This window comes from Tiliqua scincoides, chromosome 2, assembly GCF_035046505.1.
Source record: "Tiliqua scincoides isolate rTilSci1 chromosome 2, rTilSci1.hap2, whole genome shotgun sequence".
Classification (NCBI taxonomy): Eukaryota; Metazoa; Chordata; class Lepidosauria; order Squamata; family Scincidae; genus Tiliqua; species Tiliqua scincoides.
This window is the reverse complement of record NC_089822.1, coordinates 187,640,345-187,660,258: the sequence shown is the minus strand read 5'-3', so window position 1 is coordinate 187,660,258 and position 19,914 is coordinate 187,640,345. Positions and strand designations below refer to the sequence as shown.

Sequence of the window (19,914 nt, the reverse complement as noted above, 5' to 3'; positions counted from 1 at the left end):
TCATAGTATGGCAAGTGGTAGATGCGTGCATTAAATGCCTACATGTGTGTTGCAAGAGGGGCCATGCTGCGTTGCTTTGCCTGACCCAACCCTACTGGAAGTGGAGATGTCTGGGGTAGTAGTGTACCAGCAATAAGTTGCAGTTGTGCAGCAGTCTAGATCCTGTTCACAAAGGAAGGAAGACTGCACAAGGAGAATACAGTGTAGAGCACTGGTTGTCAAATTGGTGGGTTGCAACCCACCAGTTCGTATAAAGGTTTCCCCGTCCCTAAAAGGGGCAGGAGACGGGAAGAGGGCAGCGATGTGATCCCCAGGATTGTGTCGCTAAGGGAGTTGGGGGGGTGCATTCCACTTACTTCCACTCACTGTGGGCTGCTGGAGGCTCCAGAAAGCATGAGGAGCCCTGTGCAGCCCTCTGCAGGGCTCCTTGATGTTGGAGCATTGAGACAGAAGTGCGTGCAAAGCACTTCCTCTTTGCAAGGAAATGAGGAAGTGCTTTGTACACGCTTCTGTCTCAACGTTGCATGGGGCTCCCCACACCTCCTGGAGCCTCCACCAACCTGCAATGAGTGAAAGTAAGTGGAAAGTACTCCCCCTTGCTCTGCTTAGTGATGTGATCCTGGGGATTGCGTCGCTGCCCTGGCACCTCCCTGTAAAGACTTACTTAGGGAGTAAATCTCCCTAAAAGTTTGAGAACCACTGGTAGAGGAAAAGCCAGGAGACAGCAGCAATTGGGAAAGCCTCTTCTTTCCCACACTGCATAAATGTCTGTGTGTGAGCTGCTCAGTTGTGCACATAGCAGCTATTCCTGAAAACAGTGGAAGTAACAAAACAGAAGAAATTGTTGTCTAGATAGAAGGTAAATGTTATAGAGAAGCATGACACCTGTGGACAACACTGAGGTGCCAGGATTGAAAATGTCAGTGGGTTATATACTAACTGCCTTTTCTGCAAATGGAAAGCACTTTTGTTTGTATGCGTGGAGAGAGCGGTCACCAATTTCCTGTTAAGCCATTTCTGCACAACATTGCATATACACAACAGGGACCAAATGTGTACACCTGTGGGCCGGGTAAAAATGGGTTAAACCTGCAGCCTTCTGTGCCTTATACAATCCTAACCCAGAAGGTACCCAGATCTTCTGGACCACATTTTCAGGGAGCATACAAGATGCTGTGCTGAGGAAGGGGCAGGAACTTTCACTTGTGTGAGCTTTCTTCCTCTCCTGCTCCTTGGGATACAAACCAACAAATTTTTTCTTCTTTGGCTTCTAAGCACAAACCTCCATAGTTCATATTTACAACATTTAAAGTAAAAAAAAAAAAAAGACTGTGTGAATGTCTAAGCACTGAATTATAGAACTCTATAAATCAGTTACTTAAAAGGCAGCTTATTGGTGAAAGCTTTTCCCAACAACAACAAAAAAGTTCTAAGCTGCATGAACCAGAAAATAATATAACAAACAGTATACTGTATTTATGCTTACAAAACTTTGTAATACGAGCTGTGTTTATAATTTTAACATCTGTTGACATACTGAGTCGTCAAAATGTGACATGAATATAACCACAGTTTTCTATGAATCATATGTCATTTGTGTTATCTGTGAAAACAATAAAATTTCAGTATATAGATCAATCTGCAACACATAAATCAGCAATGCCTTTTATGTCAGTTCAACTTCCCAGCTTTTTACACACCTGATTTTATGCCATCTGTAAAGGGCAAGGTGAAGATCACTGAGGAAATTATATTTCTAGGTTGTCTGACTTTTGTTAAATATTCACACTGTGTTCCATAAACAAAAGATTTCATGACTAGGAGAGCTATGCAGTTAAAGTCTGCTCTTATTCTTTACAAAAAAAAAGAATCCTGACTGAGAACTCATAATGCAATATCAGCAGCAAAGGTTTAGGAACATGATATTCTCTAGAACTGCAAACTGCTTGCATACCTGTGAGCATGAACTTCTCAAAGTAACCAATAATTAAAAACCCCGGGGTACTAGTACCAACAGAAATGGTAAACATTTTAATCCATCTTCAGATTGCAAACACTGCCCAATTCAAAAGCAAGTACTTTGATTGCTCTAGCCCAGGGCTGTCCAAACTTTTTGGCAGGAGGGCCACATCATCTCTCTGACACTGTGTCAGGGGTCAGAAAAAAAGAATTAATTTACACTTCAAATTTGAATAAATTTACAAAAATTTACATAAATGAATATATTAGAGATGGAACTTGTAGGAATGATTGAAGGTCTTGCAATAGCTCAAGGTCTATAAAAGGCCTTGCATAAAGCAAGGCCAGCCTTTCCTTCGCTGCAGCATCACAGCCGTGAAATAGCAAGCAGTGGAGGGAGCCCACGTCCCATAACTCATACAAAAAGTTGAACAATTGCCCTCATGCTGGGAGCAGTTGCATCTGGCCAGCACGGGTTCCAGCAAGTCTCTGGAGGGCCAGAGATTCATTGGAGAGTGGGGGCTCTCTGCGGGCCGGATTGGGAGTCCTTGAGGGCTGCAAGTGGCCCCTGGGCCAGGGTTTGGGCACCCCTGCTCTAGTCCAGTGGTTCCCAAACTGGTCCCCAAACCCGCCAGGGGAACTAGAAAATGGCCATTCCCCCTTAAGAAGAATGGTCAAGAAATCGGCAGCAACCATACTGATCATTGGCATCACCAAACCATCGGTATTGCCATGCTGCTGAGAAAGTAGGGGTTTTTCTAACTTTGCATTGGCATATGCCCCCAATTGAACACTTTTCTTGAGTTTTCAGCACTGTCTGAAATGTGCTCTCACATAAGCCAAGCATGCTGCCAACATCCAATACACATTTCCCTCACCGATGCCAGTTGATCATATCTAGTTTCACATGCATTGTGAGTTTTGCACCTTTTCATTCTATGCTTTCCAGACAAGGCAGATGGAAGCATTCCTGACATTGCTTCACATTGAAAAATGTACCAAATATTGCATGTGTCTGTACTGCCAGCCCAACATACATAAGAGTAGAAAGCTTAAAGCGCTATTTCAAAATCAGCACATACAAGTTAAACGTCAACTATTAATTTTCAAATCATGCTATTTCAAAAATGTGTAAATCAAGAGGTGCCTGTATTTTCAAACTGAAAATATTTATGTTAATCATTTTGGTCTCCAATGAGGAGGCTGATATCATTTTTCAACTACAAATGAAAATAAAAATATAAAAGCATTTCCATTAAGTTACCCACAATTGGTACTCACAGTATTTACCTGACTGAAAGTTCTGAAGTTGAATTCTTTGTAAATGGCATCTCTTTCAGTTAGCTCAGTCCATCCTGCTGCTTTGAGATCATAAATAACTTGGTTCCTTTCTTCTGTGGTCAACCAGTGAGACTGTGAAGACTAACAACGAAGTGAAAAGAAAGGGAAAAATGCATTTCAAACCAAAGTTACTGTATGTATTTATTGATATACTGATTTGTATATTTAGAAACAAAAAATTTGCAGGCCAACAGCAGCAGAAAAATGATGGGTTCATTACATATTTAAACCATTAGAGAAGCAAAACTCATCAATTTATAGTACCTAAGCCTGCATGTATAGTACGTAGTGCTCTGAACTTGAGGAGTTTGAGAAAAATGCTGCATATGAGCCATGTCCATGAACCAGCCAAACACTTAAATCACAAGCTCAAACTCCTCACTGAAATCAGTGAGATTTAAAAGTGCTCAATCTTGGCTGGATTGCACTCAGTGTTTTTTGCTGAATGAAGTATGTACAGTATTCAAGTATTCAAACATCTGTTTGTCCTGCAGTGTTACAATGGTAGCTACAGCTAACTGATTTAAACTATACAACATAGTGAATCTGGAAATAATTACTGTCAGCTAAGTTAAGCTATTTTCACTTTCTATAAGGCAAAATCCACATTACTAATTAATCATTTGCGGCAGCCTGGTGCAACCACACAGAATGAAACCAGCTGGGGCCAGAAAGTGATGCGCACACTCTGGAATGATGTCATCACTAAGCAACAGTGAGAGTTGAAACATCGGTGGCAAGGCCACCATAGGCATTCTCACCAGGTGGGGGTATGAGGATGGGCAGGTACAAAAGGAGAATAGAGGGAGGACTAGGAAAGGGATAATAGGCAGAGCAGAGAGATGTAGGGGAGAAGATGAGGTAAGAGACAGAGCAGGCAGTGACACGAGGGAGGAAGATTGGAATGAAGGAAGAAAGAGAACAAGTGACAAAGTTGGAAAAGGAGGAGCAGATTGGGATAAAGGCAACCGAGAGATACATAAATTGGGGAAGAGCCACAGAAGGATATGGAACAAGAAAGACAAGGGAAGACTAGAGCAGAAGCCACAACAAGGAGAAAAGGAGCAGGCAAAGTCAGAGAAGGGGGAATGGGGAGCACGTAGGAGAAAGGAGTGCAACAAGAAGTTGAAGGAGTGCAACAGGCTTTTGAAGAGACCAGTGAGGCCAGAAAGGTCAGAAATAGGGCTGGGGTGGGACTAAGTGGCGAACTATGAGCAGTGTAAGAGCTGAGGAAAGGAAGAAGCCGTGTATCCCAAACCAACCCAATAAACCACAAGTAAGCAAATCATAACTATTTGTATCTTATTCCACCCAGAACAGATTTAAATGTCTTCCCAGGCACATAGAATATAGACCAGTCTCCATGGGAACAGGGTGTCAATTTTTTTAACTGCCCTAGCAGCGGAAAATTTGTATTTAAACTAGAAAGTTATATTTACTATACAAACATACATTATATCACACATAATTATACCATGATCTTCTTAAGCACAATGTTCTTTTAAGTAAAACCCAGGTGCAGAAAGATAATTAACAGACTTGAGGTCTGACCACATATGCTGCTACTGAACCAGGAGAAGACTGTAGCACTGCTCTTTTGCACATAAATTCCCTTGGAAAAGAAAAAACGAAGAGGGAATCTCCAAACAGGGCTAAAGAAAAAGAGCAAAATATTAAGTATTTTATACAGTCAACCACGTTTCAGCTCTGCCTTCCACAAAGATGCAAATGACTATTTATTGGTCAGAAAATATTTCATTGGTTAGAAATATTTTTATGTTTTTAATATGTTTTTTTTAAATTGTGAGCCGCCTTGAGTGTCCTTCAGTTCATAGAAAGGCGGGATATAAATATCTAAAATAAATAAATAAAATAAAAAGATTCTCGGGTACAAAAATCTGACTCTTTGCTATACAGTTCCTTCTTCCTTTTCGCTGGTGAACCCTGCGACGTTTTTTCATTACATAAATTATTCTGCTTCTTCCCTGCTAGTTCAGCCATTGTTTAGAAGTATGGTTAATGCTTTCTAGGGATTTATTCTACCCAAGAATAGGAAATTAAGGACTGAATTCAAGGTTAAGAGCAAACCCGGTTCAATTTATCCATGATTAAGGGTAGTGCTGCCATAAGCCTTAAGAATAATTAAGGCCAGGAGGAAGAAAGTGAAGGAATTAACGAGTGATCCCCAGAGCATCATGTCTGTATCAGTCTTTTCTTACAAGTTCATCTAATGAAATGGGCTCTATTTCATGAAAACTTATGTCATAATAAACCTCTTCCCAAGGTGTTTTAAGACCTTTTATTCTTTCTTCAAAAGGCTAAGCCTGCAATTCTATACATCTTACTATACTTGGGAGTATCTCCCACCAAACTCAATGGGGCTTACTTTTGAAGAGTCCTGCATAGGATTGCACTGTAACACAGCTACCCTTCTGGAAGTTGATTTTGGCATTAAGAAATGCAACTAAACCTTATGCATTATTTAAATGCATTATTTAAAAAATCACCGTTTGTGCAGATGAAAATTTCTCTACGCTTGAAAGAATGGCCGGTTCTCAGATATTTGTAAAAACAGAATAAATGCAATTCACAAAATAAGTTCACTGCAGTCCACATGTGATTGAGTGCAATGATTCTTCATAATAAATTTATTTATTTAGATCTATGTGCTACAGTGCAGAATGAGCATTGTTCAGCACAAGCAGCACTGCTAAAACAAGACTGACAGCCCAATCCTAAACTATTCTGGTACAGTGGGGCTGCATGGTTTCCACTGTATCTAGCGCCTGTCCCACATGACACCCCAGCTTGCCCTATGAGGCTACTTGGATCCGAGCCTGCTTAATAGCAGGTGCAAGTGTGAGCAGCCTTGTGTAACGTCAGCATGCCCAGAAGGGGGGTTAAGATATGGTGCAGACCAGCTCCACCAATTCCGCACCCTCCTGGGTCTAATCTGCTCCTATTTCGACCTAGGAGTGTACCTGTCTTGGGGACCTTAAAAGTCAAATCAGTTCACTCTATAACAGGCCAGGATTAACCAAAGGTATTGGAAGGGGAACAGCTATTATAATGATTTAATGTTTGTTCTTGAACCTTCTGAATGAGATGGAGGGAAGTCCTTCTGTCTCAGAATGTTACTAAAACTCAAGACTTAATGCAGTTTGTTTTTATCATTTAATTATATATAACCCACTTTCCTCTCTTTATATGTTGACAATAAGCAGAATAACTTCCTGTTAAGAATTACTCACAGAGCACATTCCTTGTCAGCAAATTTTTAACAATTGCTTTATTTGCCACAAAGGAATTGTCAATATAATTAGGGCAATTGGTACGTCAAAGGTCCATAAACATATTTTAAGTCATTTCTGCCCTATGTTGCATATACACAACAGGGACCAAATGTTTACACCTGTGGGTAGAAATGGGTTAAGACAGTTAAACACATCAGTAACTGACTTGTGAGATTCAACTGTGTACTCAGATACATGACTAACAACACAATACTAAGCATGTGTACACTGAAGCAAGTCCCATAGCGTTTGATGGCGTTTACTCCCATGAAAGTGTGTACAGGATTGCAGCCTAATTATCAGTTTTTTGAAACCTGAATCCCACATATTGGAGCAACTGAATTTGTAAATACTGTATGAAAAAATAACCTTAACCACTAGATGGCACTCTTATTTCAAATCCAAAAACTTGTTCTAATTCAGACAAGGTAAAAAGAAAAAAAAATGAGCTTGTAAGATTTCCCTTTATTACAAAGTTTTCTAGATATCAAAAAGACATAAATACTTTTCTAGTAAAACATAACTAGAGATGAAGGAGCACGACAAGCAAGAAAGCAGCAGTTAACACAATAGTATGACGACAACAAAAATAAGCCTTTAGTTAGCATGACAAATTAATTACTTGTCTGCTATAGGGTGTGTGTATACAGGTGGGGCCTTGGTATCTGCGTGGGATCTGTTCTCGGACCCCTGCTGATACCAAATTTTGTGGATACTTAAATCTACTATCTTCGCTCCATTAACCCCTCCGAAGGGGTGTACTCCAGTCTCCTCCAGAGGGCTTTCAGAAGCCCGGAGGCAAGGGGGGGAAAAAAACACCACTTCTGGTTTCTCGAAGAAAACAGGAAATTATGTTTTTTTGTCTTTTAAGGCATTCTAAGGCCCAGGGAAGCCGTTCAGCGGCTTCCCCAGGCCTCAGAAAGCCTAAAAGGTGAAAAGTTCACTTCCAGTTTCCCTTGGGAAAACAGAAGTGGAGTTTTTTCACCTCTCCAGGCTATTCTGAAGGCTAGTGAGATAGTGGGCATCTGCCCACTGCCTCTCCAGGCTTCAGAAAGCCCTGAGGGGACTGCAGTGCAGCTCCGATCCCCTTCGAAGAGCTCAGGTGGAGCAGAGTCTGGATCATTGTGGGTCAATGGACCAACATTGAGCCACATCCACAGATGGATAAACCATGGATAAATAGGCTTCACCTATATATGGTGACACTTCATTAACTCTATTAAGGAATTTCAGTATCCCATAATCCCGTAATAATTTCAGTTATCTTGCCCACACCATTCAACTTCTAGTAAGGTACCTGAGAAAAACAAGGGAATTTAGTACAGATGAAATGACTATATAAATGAGATATGTTTTATATAACCTATCAAGATGAAGTGGGCAAGAATTTCTCCCACTGAGACATCTCCAAAGAATTAAATTTCTGGTCTCCGCTCAGGGTTAAAGAACAAGATAAAATATTGTTCAGAAACTGAAGTAGCACAGGTGAAGAAGCTGGAGATAAACCACAGGGTAGGGGTGGAATTGGCCAGTTTTCTTCCCAGTTGAGAAATTTCAGGAGCTCTCCTAGAGCCTGAACTGAAGGGCACTGACATCATCCTTTTGTCCTTATCCATTTAATATAAGTAAATATTAACTACTAATGATACATGGATTACTGATAGACAGAGTGGGCTGGCATAAAACCATAGCTGGATTTTCTGAACAATCTAAAACAAATCTACTTTTATTTACTAACTATCTTTTAACCAATCATGAGATAGGATGTAATCACTAGATCATGGTTCAGGTATAGCTGTTTCACTTTGTTTGTCCAATGCTGGCATTTCAATGTTCAGATACTGTTTGTTTTTTATCTTGTATATTTCCATGTTCCCTTCACAATGGTTTTGCCAGGAAATCCACTTCAGGATAACTTGGTCATATTAGTGATACATTTAAAAATGATCTCCTGTGTACCTATAACAACAACAACAACAACAACAACAACAACAACTTTATTTTTATCCCGCCTTTCTCCTCAAAGGGACTGAAGGTGGCTTACAACAGGTTAAAACAGATTAAAAACATAATTTAAAAAACAGATAAAAGCATATAACACATATCATAAAAACAGTAGTCAGATAAAAAGTAATTAGGTAAAAAGAGCATAGAGCAGCAAATCATAAAAGAATCAGGCCTGTAACCAAGTATTTAAAAAATATTTAAAGGTGTTGAAAAGATGATTAAAAGGCTGAGAACTCAGAAGGCTTGTTTAAACGGAAGTGTCTTCAGGCCTCGCCGAAAAGTCTCAAGAGAGGGAGCCATTCTCAAGTCAAGGGGAAGGGAATTCCATAGTGTTGGTGCCACTACTGAGAAGGCCCTATTTCTTGCCACCGCCCCACATACCTCCCTAGGCAGCAGCACTTGTAAAAAGGCCTTCTCTGATGACCTAAGCGGATGAGCCGGATTGTACGGGAGTAGGCGATCTCTAAGATACCCTGGCCCAGAGCAGTATAGGGCTTTAAAGGTCAAAACCAGCACCTTGAATTGGACCCAGAAACGAATGGGCAGCCAATGCAGCCACTGGAGAAGCGGACTGACAGAGTCAAACCACCTACCTCCAGTAACTACATGGGACGCCGCATTCTGCACTAGTTGCAGTTTCCAAACCGTCTTCAAGGGCAGCCCCGCATACAGCACGTACAATAATCTAACCTCGATGTCACCATGGCATGGATCACCGTGGCCAGGTCTGCACGATCCAAGTACGGCTGCAGCTGGCGCACCAGCCGCTGAGCGAAAGCCCGCCTAGCCACAGCCGCCACCTGGGAATCCAAGCGGACCCCCAAGCTGCGGACCTGCTCCTTCAGGGGGAGTGCAACCCCATTCAGCGCAAGCCGATAGTCCAGCACCTGCATCGAGGATTTCCGAACCAGGAGAGCCTCTGTTTTATCCAGATTTAATTTCTGCTTGTTAGCCCCCATCCAGTTCCTCACTGCCTCCAGGCAGTGCTCCAGGCCCTCAACTGCCACCCTGGAGTCTGGAGGAAAGGAGAGATAGAGCTGGGTGTCATCAGCATATTGATGGCACCCCGCTCCAAACCGCCGGATTACCTCTCCCAGCGGTTTCATGTAGATGTTAATTAGCATGGGGTACAGAACTGAACCCTGTGGCACCCCGCACCTCAAGGGCCAGGGTGTCGAACAGGCATCCCCCAGCACCACCATCTGGGACCGATCCTCCAAGTAGGAGCGGAGGCACAAAACAGTGCCTCCAACTCCCACTCGGCCAATCGGCCCAGAAGGATACCATGGTCGATGGTATCGAAAGCTGCTGAGAGGTCCAGCAGGACCAACAGGGACACACTCCCCCTGTCCAGTCCCCGGCGTAGGTCATCCACCAAGGTGACCAAGGCAGTTTCCGTCCCAAAGCCCGGTCTGAAACCAGATTGAAAAGGATCCAGATAATCTGCTTCATCCAAGACCCTCTGGAGTGGGGACGCCACCACCCGCTCAATTACCTTGCCCAGAAACGGGATGTTGGAGACTGGCCGGTAGCTGTCCAACACAGTGGAATCCAGGGACGGCCTCTTCAGGAGGGGGCGAACCACCGCCTGTTTCAAAGCACATGGCAACGTCCCATCCATTAAGGAAGAGTTGACCACCCTCTCTGTCCACTCAGCCAGTCCACCCCGGGCAGCAATTATCAGCCAAGCTGGGCAAGGGTCAAGCAGGCAGGTAGATGGCCTCACACTCCAAAGGAGTCTGTCCACATCCTCAGGCTGTACAAGCTGAAAAGAATCCCACAACACCGGACAAGCAGTTGCCAAGGGGACATCGTCAGACATTGTCAATGTGGCATCCAAGTTGTGATGAATACAATCGATTTTATCTGCAAAATGTTGTGCAAACACGTCATAGTGGCTGACCGTGTGTTCCTCCTGGTCTACTGGAGCGGCCTGATGGAGGAGGCCCCGCACCACACGGAACAGCTCTGCCAGACGGTTGTCAGCAGACACAGTGGTAGCAGAGAAGAACGATCTCTTCGCTGCTACCACCGCCACGGAATAGGCTCTGTAATGAGCTCTACTCCGTGTCTAACTGGATTCATCACAAGTTTTCTGCCACCGTTGCTCTAGACACCTGCCCTGCTGCTTCATCATTCGCAGCTCCTCAGTGAACCAAGAAGCCAAGGAACTATGGAAAGAAATATGAAATTAAATTCTCCAGTTCCTCTGTGAAATAAAGGAAAGGATTCCCCCACCACCATCACTGTAAACAAAAACCTGAGGCACACATTTGTTATAGGACTTGCTTGAGGACATAGAAAAAAATCTGTGGTAGAGTCAAGGATAAAATCCAGGCCTCCAGATTGTAAATCCTATGTATTTTACAATCCTATGTAGGGTATGTAAATTCACACCAGGCTTTATATTCCAAGCATATGTTTGAGTTCTGTTTTGTTTTTAATAAGAATGTGTCATTAAGTACATAAAGACATGGAACTCAAACATAAAATACACTAAATAATACAGACACATATTTTCAAGTCCAGGCCTCAATTTCTTCTAATTTCTACCAAAACTAAGCTTTGCTAATTAGAATATTCAGATAACTTCTCATGTAAAGAATTGTTACATGACTAGACCAACAGTGCAATCCTATGCATCTTTCCTCAGAAGTGTCACTGAATTCAAAGCAATTTACTCTCAGGAAAGTGTGTACAGGATTGCAGTCTAGCTGTATTTTGTTTGGCAATACAAATGCATCATGAACGCTTGCTAGAAAAATTATATGGGGGGGCCCTTATCGCAGAGCCCATACCCACAGATTCAGTTATCCACAGATCAGGTCTACAGGTCCCCAACAAGTGCACACCCCATGCGCATCTCCGGACAGTCCTCTGAGCTCAGCAGAGGCCGGAGACATCCGCAGACATCAGACTGAGCTCGGCAGCTCAAAACCTGGTTTCACAGAAAAACTGGAAGGGAATAATAATAATAATAATAATAATAATAATAATAATAATAATAATAACTTTATTTTTACCCCACCTTTCTCCCCGAAGTGACATTTTTAATGCCCACCAAAGGGCTACGGAAGGGAGGCAATGGGCAGGACAGGTGGGGGGATGGCATGGTTGGGGGATGGCATTACCCTCCCCAGATATGCTCAGGGTCAGGTGGCCCCTCCTGGAAACCTCCAGTTATGCCACTGGGTGAGGGCACCCAAGGCAGCTTACAATAAACAATAACACAATAAAGCAGTAAAAACAGAGAAGCCCAGTGGATTGCAACAATTAACATTCAAGCATTAAAAATTAATTAAAATACCAGCAAGTCATGTCAGTCATCAAATGCTATTCTAAGCTAAAATAAAAACTAGAATTTTCAGGCTTCTAAGAGAATCAACGGACTGCAGAAAAAGATCCTCTCATACAGTCTCTGAGGTCAATGCCTTTCTGATGTTACAGCAGCCACTGCAAACTACTTTGCTAGCACTATGAGGTAATTTATATCTGCTCAAATGTAAATAAATAATACTTAATTTTAATGGCAGTACTATTTCAGAAAATTCATTCCAGAATAAAGTTTTCAAGCTTTGTGAGTACTGAAGAAACAGAAACCAGATGCAAAGACAACTGATCCCAAACCCACAGAACGCCTGAAATGGTAGCACTCAGATTACTTCTCATATACTGGGCAAATTCTAGGCTGTAAATTGTTACATTCTGTACCTAGTAGAAACAGGCATATTATATGTATTTGCATATCATTATAGTTACTTCATAGAAATAATTCTGCTTTACTAGCCAGGGTGTGCACATGAGGCATGACTAGGCAGGATATTGATACCCATCCCCTGAAGTTCTGATTAGACCTCCTTTTAGAATAGATTATGAGATTTCACTAACACCCATAGCGGCGGACCTCCCATTATGTTCAATGGGACAAATGCCCCAGGTGCGAGTCTTTAGGACCTCGCGGAAGCTGACAGGGTCAGAAACTGTACTTACGGTTTTCCGAAAGCATAGTTTATAGCGCCAGAGAATCCCCAGGAAGATTTCCTGACGCAGCCTGGGGTCGTGCGAGGCTCCAAGAGCCTCAGCTGAGTGGTGGGGCAGATTTGCTTGCGGGGGGCGGTGACAGGCACGATGCGGGGGGCACCATAGCGTACCTCTGCCCCGGGTCATGGGGCTGGAACAGTCTACCACTCGTTACCCACATGTTTTGGAATCTACCTTCACAGCCATAAGAGCCAGAAACTTGATTTGTTGTGCTCCCTGGGGCATTTGGTGGGCCGCTGTGAGATACAGGAAGCTGGACTAGATGGGCCTATGGCCTGATCCAGTGGGGCTGTTCTTATGTTCTTATGTTATGAGAGTTGGATTTTAAATTATGCACCCAATACTATGTTCCCTGTCTGTAAACCACACTCATGCAACGCATGCATTCCATAAATTAATCCACTATTTGTACCAAAGACCCTGTAAGGGAGGAAAAGGAAAATACGATTGTCAAGCACATATTACTGACACATCTTGCTACACAGCCTTAATTGTATGCATATCCAGTGCTGATGCAGCTGAACAGGGTGTGCACTGCATTCTGTGTTGGTGGGGCAGTCATGGAGGCCTCCTCAAGGGAAGGAAACATTTGTCCCCTTACCTAGGGCTGCACTGCAGTTGTATTAGTGCTGGAAAGTTGGATAGGATTGGATAAGAATGTTAAGCTGAAATCCAATACACACTTTCCTGGGAGTAAGCACCACTGTATACAGTGGGACTTCTGAGTATATATGCATCAGATTGCACTGCAAGAGCAGCCCTGCTGCATTAGGCCAAAGGTCTATCTAGTCCAGTATCCTGATTTCCATTCAGGTTTCATGAGTTGCTTTGTCTCATCCATGCTACTCTTCTGTTTCTATTTGTTACCACTTAAATTATAAGCTGCAAAATGAATGCTAATAGTTCTAAGGTCACAGATACCTTGCAGCACTTACACAAAGCCAGAAAATAACACATTAGATCTGGGCTAGGGAATTGAAATCCCTACTAAATCCTGATATTCACTGATAGCACAAGCCTATGCATATCTACTCAGCAGGGGGTCTTCATTTCTAATGAGCAACATAGGATTACAACCTAAGTCTTACTAAATGAGCTGAATAAACTAAATAACACAATTTTCAAACACCTCTGCTACTCTGAAATATGTTCCATTTATTTCAATGGAACCTATTCCCAGGTAAGTGTATATAGGATTGCAGCCTGACATCCCAATCTGAGGTAAGTCTACTCAGAAGTAAGTCAAGCTACAGTCAGTGGGGCTTACTCCCAGGTAGGTGTGTGAATAGGATTGCCACCTCATTCACTTAAGGATAGTCATTTCTCAGTTTAAACTATATCATAGGGCTGTAAGCGCAAAATGAGAAATGGGCAGGCTGACTAACTCTGCCTCAGTGAGAATTAGGTAGATGTCTCCTTTGTGAATGTTACTAATGAGGGAAAAGACAACCATGTTTAAACTGATAAAGGCCGCAGGCCCAATCTGAGCCAAAGTGCTGCCTGAGGCAGAGGCACAAATGCTGCCACTACTGCTGCTGCCCTCTCTCATGTGCTAGCAAGTGTGCCACTGCCAGTAACAGGGTTGCCCTCTTCCTCATTCATCCAATGGGCAAGCTGAAGGACAGCCTGGCAATCCCACACGCCACTCCTTTACCTGGGGCTTCCATGGGGTATCCTCATGCCACACACTCTGTCTTTTAAACAGGAAGCCCTTCTGATCCTGCCTAAGAAGCAAGCCCCCCCTTACCTTTCTTCCTCAGCATCCAGTGCTGCAGCCATCGCTATTCTAATGGCCATGAAAGGAATGCTGGGCTCCCACCCTTTCTTCTGCAGGCCATTAGAGGAGGACGTGGCAGTGGAAGCAGTGGCACTGGATGCCAAGGGAGAGAGGTAAGCCCTCCCCATCTTCCTTCTGCATGCTATAACTTGAGAAGAGGATGGAGCTGGTCTGGACTCCACAGAGGAAGCAGGCTGGAGGAGGCAGCAGATGAGCATAGGGTATCCCTATCAACTCAATCACAAAGTTCTTGACATGTCAGAGACAGGCTACCCTGCAGGGACTGTACTGGTTTATACATGTTCAGGACTGCATGGCGCTCTGCAGTCCCTATCCCTACTCTACTGTTGCTTACAGGATCAAATTCCCTTCATCAACCCATTTTTACCTAGTCCACAGAAGTACACATTTGATCCCTGTTGTGTATATGCAATGTTGGGCAGAAACGACTTAAGTCTAATGAAGAGAATAGATGTACGTACAGCCCTAATGGGGCTGCCATTAACTAGGGCAGAAATTTTCAACTTTTTTCACCTCATGTTATACTGAAAAGGCTTGAAAATGCTCAAGGCACACCATCAGTTTTTTTGACCACAGATAAGGCACACTGTGCTGCCAGTGGGGGCTCATATCTCCCAATGGCCCTACTAATAAATGATCCTCTTACAATTTCCCACGGCACACCTGTGCACCATTTGTGGCACACCAATGTGCCACAGCACACCAAAGGCTGAACGAAGGTTACTAAATACAAAGGGGGATGGTGTGCCTGTACATTTAACCACTGTATAGAAGAGGGAATTGGGATAGGAGGAAACACATGGAAACCCATCCATGTGGAGTTCCACCTGCCCCAATTCCCTCTTCTAATTCGCTCTTCTGGCCCCTGCTAATTGGGTAAGAGGCACTTTTTCAAGTGGGTGCTCCTTTTTTTAGCAGGGGGAGAGTAACTGGCCCACCTCACCCCAGCACTGTCTGTTCTAGTGGCTGTCTGCTGGTATTCATTTGCATCTTTTTAGATTGTGAGCCCTTTTGGGACAGGGAGCCATTAGTTATTTGATTTTTCTCTGTAAACCGCTTTGTGAACTTTTAGTTGAAAAGCGGTATATAAATACTGTTAATATTAATAATATATATATATATATATATATATATATATATATATATATATATATATATATATATATATATATATAAGATTGCTTGATAAATATCATCTACCTATATGATAAGATTAATCAATATATATATTGATTAATATATTGATTAATATAAATAATATATATATATTATATAATTAATATATATAAAGTCATCAAGGGGGACTTTTCTCTTTTCTTATATATATTGGTTGTTGGCAACCTTCAATCTAGGAAGACTATTCTGAATGGTGGTTCTGGCATAGCATCTAGTGTGGCTGAAAAGGCCAATTCAGGAGTGACAATCCCTTCCACACTGGGAGCAAGTATAGTGTGTCCCTGGTCTGTCTCCCTGGCTATTTGCCTTCCTTCTTTGGCTCTTTGCCTCAGTCTGTTGGCAAAGTGTCTCTTCAAACTGGAAGAGGCCATGCTGCAGAGCCTGCCTCCAAGCAGAACGCTCAGAGGCCAAGGTTTCCCATCTGTTGAGGTTCATTCCTAAGGCTTTCAGATCGCTCTTGCAGATGTCTTTGTATCACAGCTGCGGTCTACCTGTAGGGCACTTTCCTGCACAAGTTCTCCATAGAGGAGATCCTTTGGGATCCGACCATTGCCCATTCTCACGACATGACCAAGCCAACGCAGGTGTCTCTGTTTCAGCACTTTATACGTGCTGGGGATTCCAGCTCATTCCACGACTGCGTTGTTTGGAACTTTGTCCTGCAAGGTGATACCGAGGATGCGTTGGAGGCAGCGTATGTGGAAAGCGTTCAGCTTCTTCTCCTGTTTTGAGCGTCCATAACTCGCTGCAGTACAGAAGCGTACTCAAGACGCAAGCTCTGTGGACCTGGATCTTGGTATGTTCCATCAGCTTCTTGTTGGACCAGACTCTCTTTGTGAGTCTGGAAAATGTGGTAGCTGCTTTACTGATGCGTTTGTTTAGCTCGGTATCCAGAGAAAGAGTGTCAGAGATCGCTGAGCCAAGGTACACAAAGTCATGGACAACCTCCAGCTCATGCGCAGAGATTGCAATGCAGGGAGGGGAGTCCACATCCTGAACCATGAACTGTGTTTTCTTCAGGTTGATTGTCAGTCCAAAGTCTTGGCAGGCCTCGCTAAAACAGTTCATGAGCTGCTGGAGATCTTTGGGAGCGTGGGCGGTGACAGCTGCATCGTTGGCAAAGAGGAAGTCACGCAGAAGTTTCAGCTGGACTTTAGAACATAAGAACAGCCCCACTGGATCAGGCCATAGGCCCATCTAGTCCAGCTTCCTGTATCTCACAGCGGCCCACTAAATGCCCCAGGGAGCACACCAGATAACAAGAGACCTCATCCTGGTGCCCTCCCTTGCATCTTGCATTCTGACATAGCCCATTTCTAAAATCAGGAGGTTGCACGTACACATCATGGCTTGTAACCCATAATGGATTTTTCCTCCAGAAACTTGTCCAATCCCCTTTTAAAGGTGTCCAGGCCAGACGCCATCACCACATCCTGTGGCAAGGAGTTCCACAGACCAACCACACGCTAAGTAAAGAAATATTTTCTTTTGTCTGTTCTAACTCTCCCAACACTCAATTTTAGTGGATGTCCCCTGGTTCTGGTATTATGTGAGAGTGTAAAGAGCATCTCTCTATCCACTCGGTCCATCCCCTGCATAATTTTGTACGTCTCAATCATGTCCCCCCTCAGGTGCCTCTTTTCTAGGTTGAAGAGGCCCAAACGCCGTAGCCTTTCCTCATAAGGAAGCTGCCCCAGCCCCATAATCATCTTAGTCGCTCTCTTTTGCACCTTTTCCATTTCCACTACGTCTTTTTTGAGATGCGGCGACCAGAACTGGACACAATACTCCAAGTGTGGCCTTAGCATCGATTTGTACAACGGCATTATAATATTAGCCGTTTTCTTCTCATTACCTTTCCTATTGATCCCAAGCATAGAATTGGCCTTCTTCACTGCCGCCGCACATTGGGTCGACACTTTCATCGACCTGTCCACCACCACCCCAAGATCTCTCTCCTGAGCTGTCACAGACAGCTCAGAACCCATTAGCTTATATGTGAAGTTTTGATTTTTTTGCCCCAATGTGCATGACTTTACACTTACTGACATTGAAGCGCATCTGCCATTTTGTGCCACTTTGGACTTTGCTCTCAGTCTGGAGAGGTTGAAGAGCTTTCCGTCTGATCTGGTCCGGAGATAGATGCCTTCTGTTGCGGTTCCAAAGGCATGCTTCAGCAGGACAGCAAAAAAAATCCCAAACAAGGTCGGCGCAAGAACTCCGCTTCAGATGTCAAAGGGGTCTGATGTGGAGCCATCAAAGACTACAGTGCCCTTCATGTACTTGTGGAAAGACCTGATGATGCTGAGGAGACTGGGTGGACATCCGATCTTGGGGAGAATCTTGAAGAGGCCGTCCCTGCTGACCAGGTCGAAAGCCTTCCTGAGATCTATGAAGGCTATAAAGAGTGGCTGTCATTGTTCTCTGCATTTCTCCTGCAGCTGTCTAAGGGAGAATACCATATCAGTGGTGGACCTGTTGGTTCGGAATCCGCATTGCGATTCTGGACGCTCTCTGCAAGTACCTGGAGCCTCTTTGGTGCAACTTGGGCAAACAGCTTCCCTACAACGCTAAGAAGAGAGATACCATGGTAGTTACCCCTGCTAATTGGGTAAGAGGCACGTTTTCAAGTGGGTGCTCCTCTTTTTAGCAGAGGGAGAGTAACTGGCCCACCTCACCCCAGCACTGTCTATTCTAGTGGCTGTCTGCTGGTGTTCTTTTTGCATCTTTTTAGATTGTGAGCCCTTTTGGGACAGGGAGCCATTAGTTATTTGATTTTTCTCTGTAAACTGCTTTGTGAACTTTTAGTTGAAAAGCGGTATATAAATACTGTTAATAATAATAATAATGTTATTGCAGTCACCCTTGTCGCCTTTGTTCTTGTACAGCGTGATGTTTGCACCCCTCATGTCCTGTGGTACTCCACCTTCTCTCCAGCAGAGGCAGAGGATTTCATGCAACTCAGTGGCCATGATCTCTTTGCAGCACTTTAGGACTTCAGCAGGGATGCTGTCTTTCCCAGGTGCCTTGCCAGAGGTAAGGGAGTCCAGGGCCACATGAAGTTCTGCTAGGGGATGGTTCACTGTCAAGCTCCTCCAACACAGGCAGGCACTCGACATTGTTAAGTGCTTCCACGGTTACTGTATTTTCTCGGGAATACAGCTCAGAGTAGTTCTGCACCCAGCGTCCCATCTGCTGCGCCCGATCCTGGATGACCTCGCCTGTGGCAGACTTCAGAGGGGCAGTTTTCTTCTGTGTTGGACCTAGGGCAGGCTTGATTCCGTTGCCCGTGTCAGCTGCTATCTGTATCTGGGAGCAGAGCTGGAGCCAGTAGTCGTTAGCACATCTCCTGGCAGTCTGCTGGACTTTGCTGCGAGCAGTTCGGAGGACCTGCAGGTTGCGCTCACTGGGACAGGCCTTGTATGCTGCTAGAGCTCTCCTCTTCTCAATGACTGGTGTCAACTCCTCAGAGTGGGCTTCAAACCAGTCTGCCGTCTTGTTGATCTTCTCTTTATATATATATATAATACACACAAACACACACACACACATATATATATATAAGAGAAAAGACCCCTTGATGACTCATTTCACTGCAAGTCCCAGCTTTCTGGTCCCCACCCCCAGCTTATAAAGGAGATTCCCCCCCCCCCAAAGGTGGGAAATGCAGAGTGTGGATGAAAACCTCTGGAGCACGTGGGGGGACGCGGCCCTGGAGGCTGTAGAGCCGGGTCTCCCCCCACGCAGGCTCCTCCTCAGTGCACACCGGCCCGGCCGCCTTGGCGTCCCCTCCTTTCCCTGCTCCGCCTCTCACCATGGTGAAGGAGCCGCTTCTCCCGCCGCCCCTGCTGGCCGCAGTCCCCAGCCCCGCTCGCAGCAGCCACCTCAGACCAGCGCTGGCGCCGCCTGGCATGGCTCCGGCGTGGCTCCGCTCCCCTCCCCTCCGAGGCCGCGCACGGCCAGCGCCTGCGCCGCCGCCGCCTCCCCTTCACCGCCACCGGGGGAGGCGCCGGGACAGAGGCGCGAGCGTCCTCCCTCCCGCGACGGGAGGCTGCCCCTCAGGGAGACGGGCGCATGTTTTGTCCCTGTGCAGGCACTGGAGCAGAGCCCAAGCCTATGCATGTCTACTCAGAAGTAAATCCCACTGTAGTCAATGGGGATCACTCCCAGGCTGGCAGCCTTACAGCTCAATCCTAGCCACACCTGGGAGTGAGCCCCACTGAGTCTAATGGGACTTACTTCTGAGTAGACATGCATAGGACTGGGCTTTAAGGCTGCAGTCCTGGCCACACTTACCTG

The 19,914-nt window shown here is 44.6% G+C and overlaps 1 protein-coding gene across 2 annotated transcripts in view; it reads right to left on the bottom strand.

Moving 5' to 3' along the window:
* PCBD2 (pterin-4 alpha-carbinolamine dehydratase 2) overlaps window positions 1–19,544 on the bottom strand; it is a 50,778-nt gene extending 31,234 nt beyond the window's left edge. The window contains exons 1-2 of one of the 2 annotated variants that reach the window (XM_066616309.1): window positions 19,430–19,544; window positions 3,241–3,381 (exon numbers count right to left, since the gene is read on the bottom strand). In XM_066616309.1, the coding sequence (XP_066472406.1) occupies window positions 3,241–3,381; window positions 19,430–19,528 (240 nt within the window). In that variant the 5' untranslated portion in view covers window positions 19,529–19,544. The remainder of the gene's footprint in view (window positions 1–3,240; window positions 3,382–19,429) is intronic. The other variant, XM_066616311.1, reaches the window with a different exon arrangement.
* Between the last annotated feature and the right edge of the window lie 370 nt (window positions 19,545–19,914).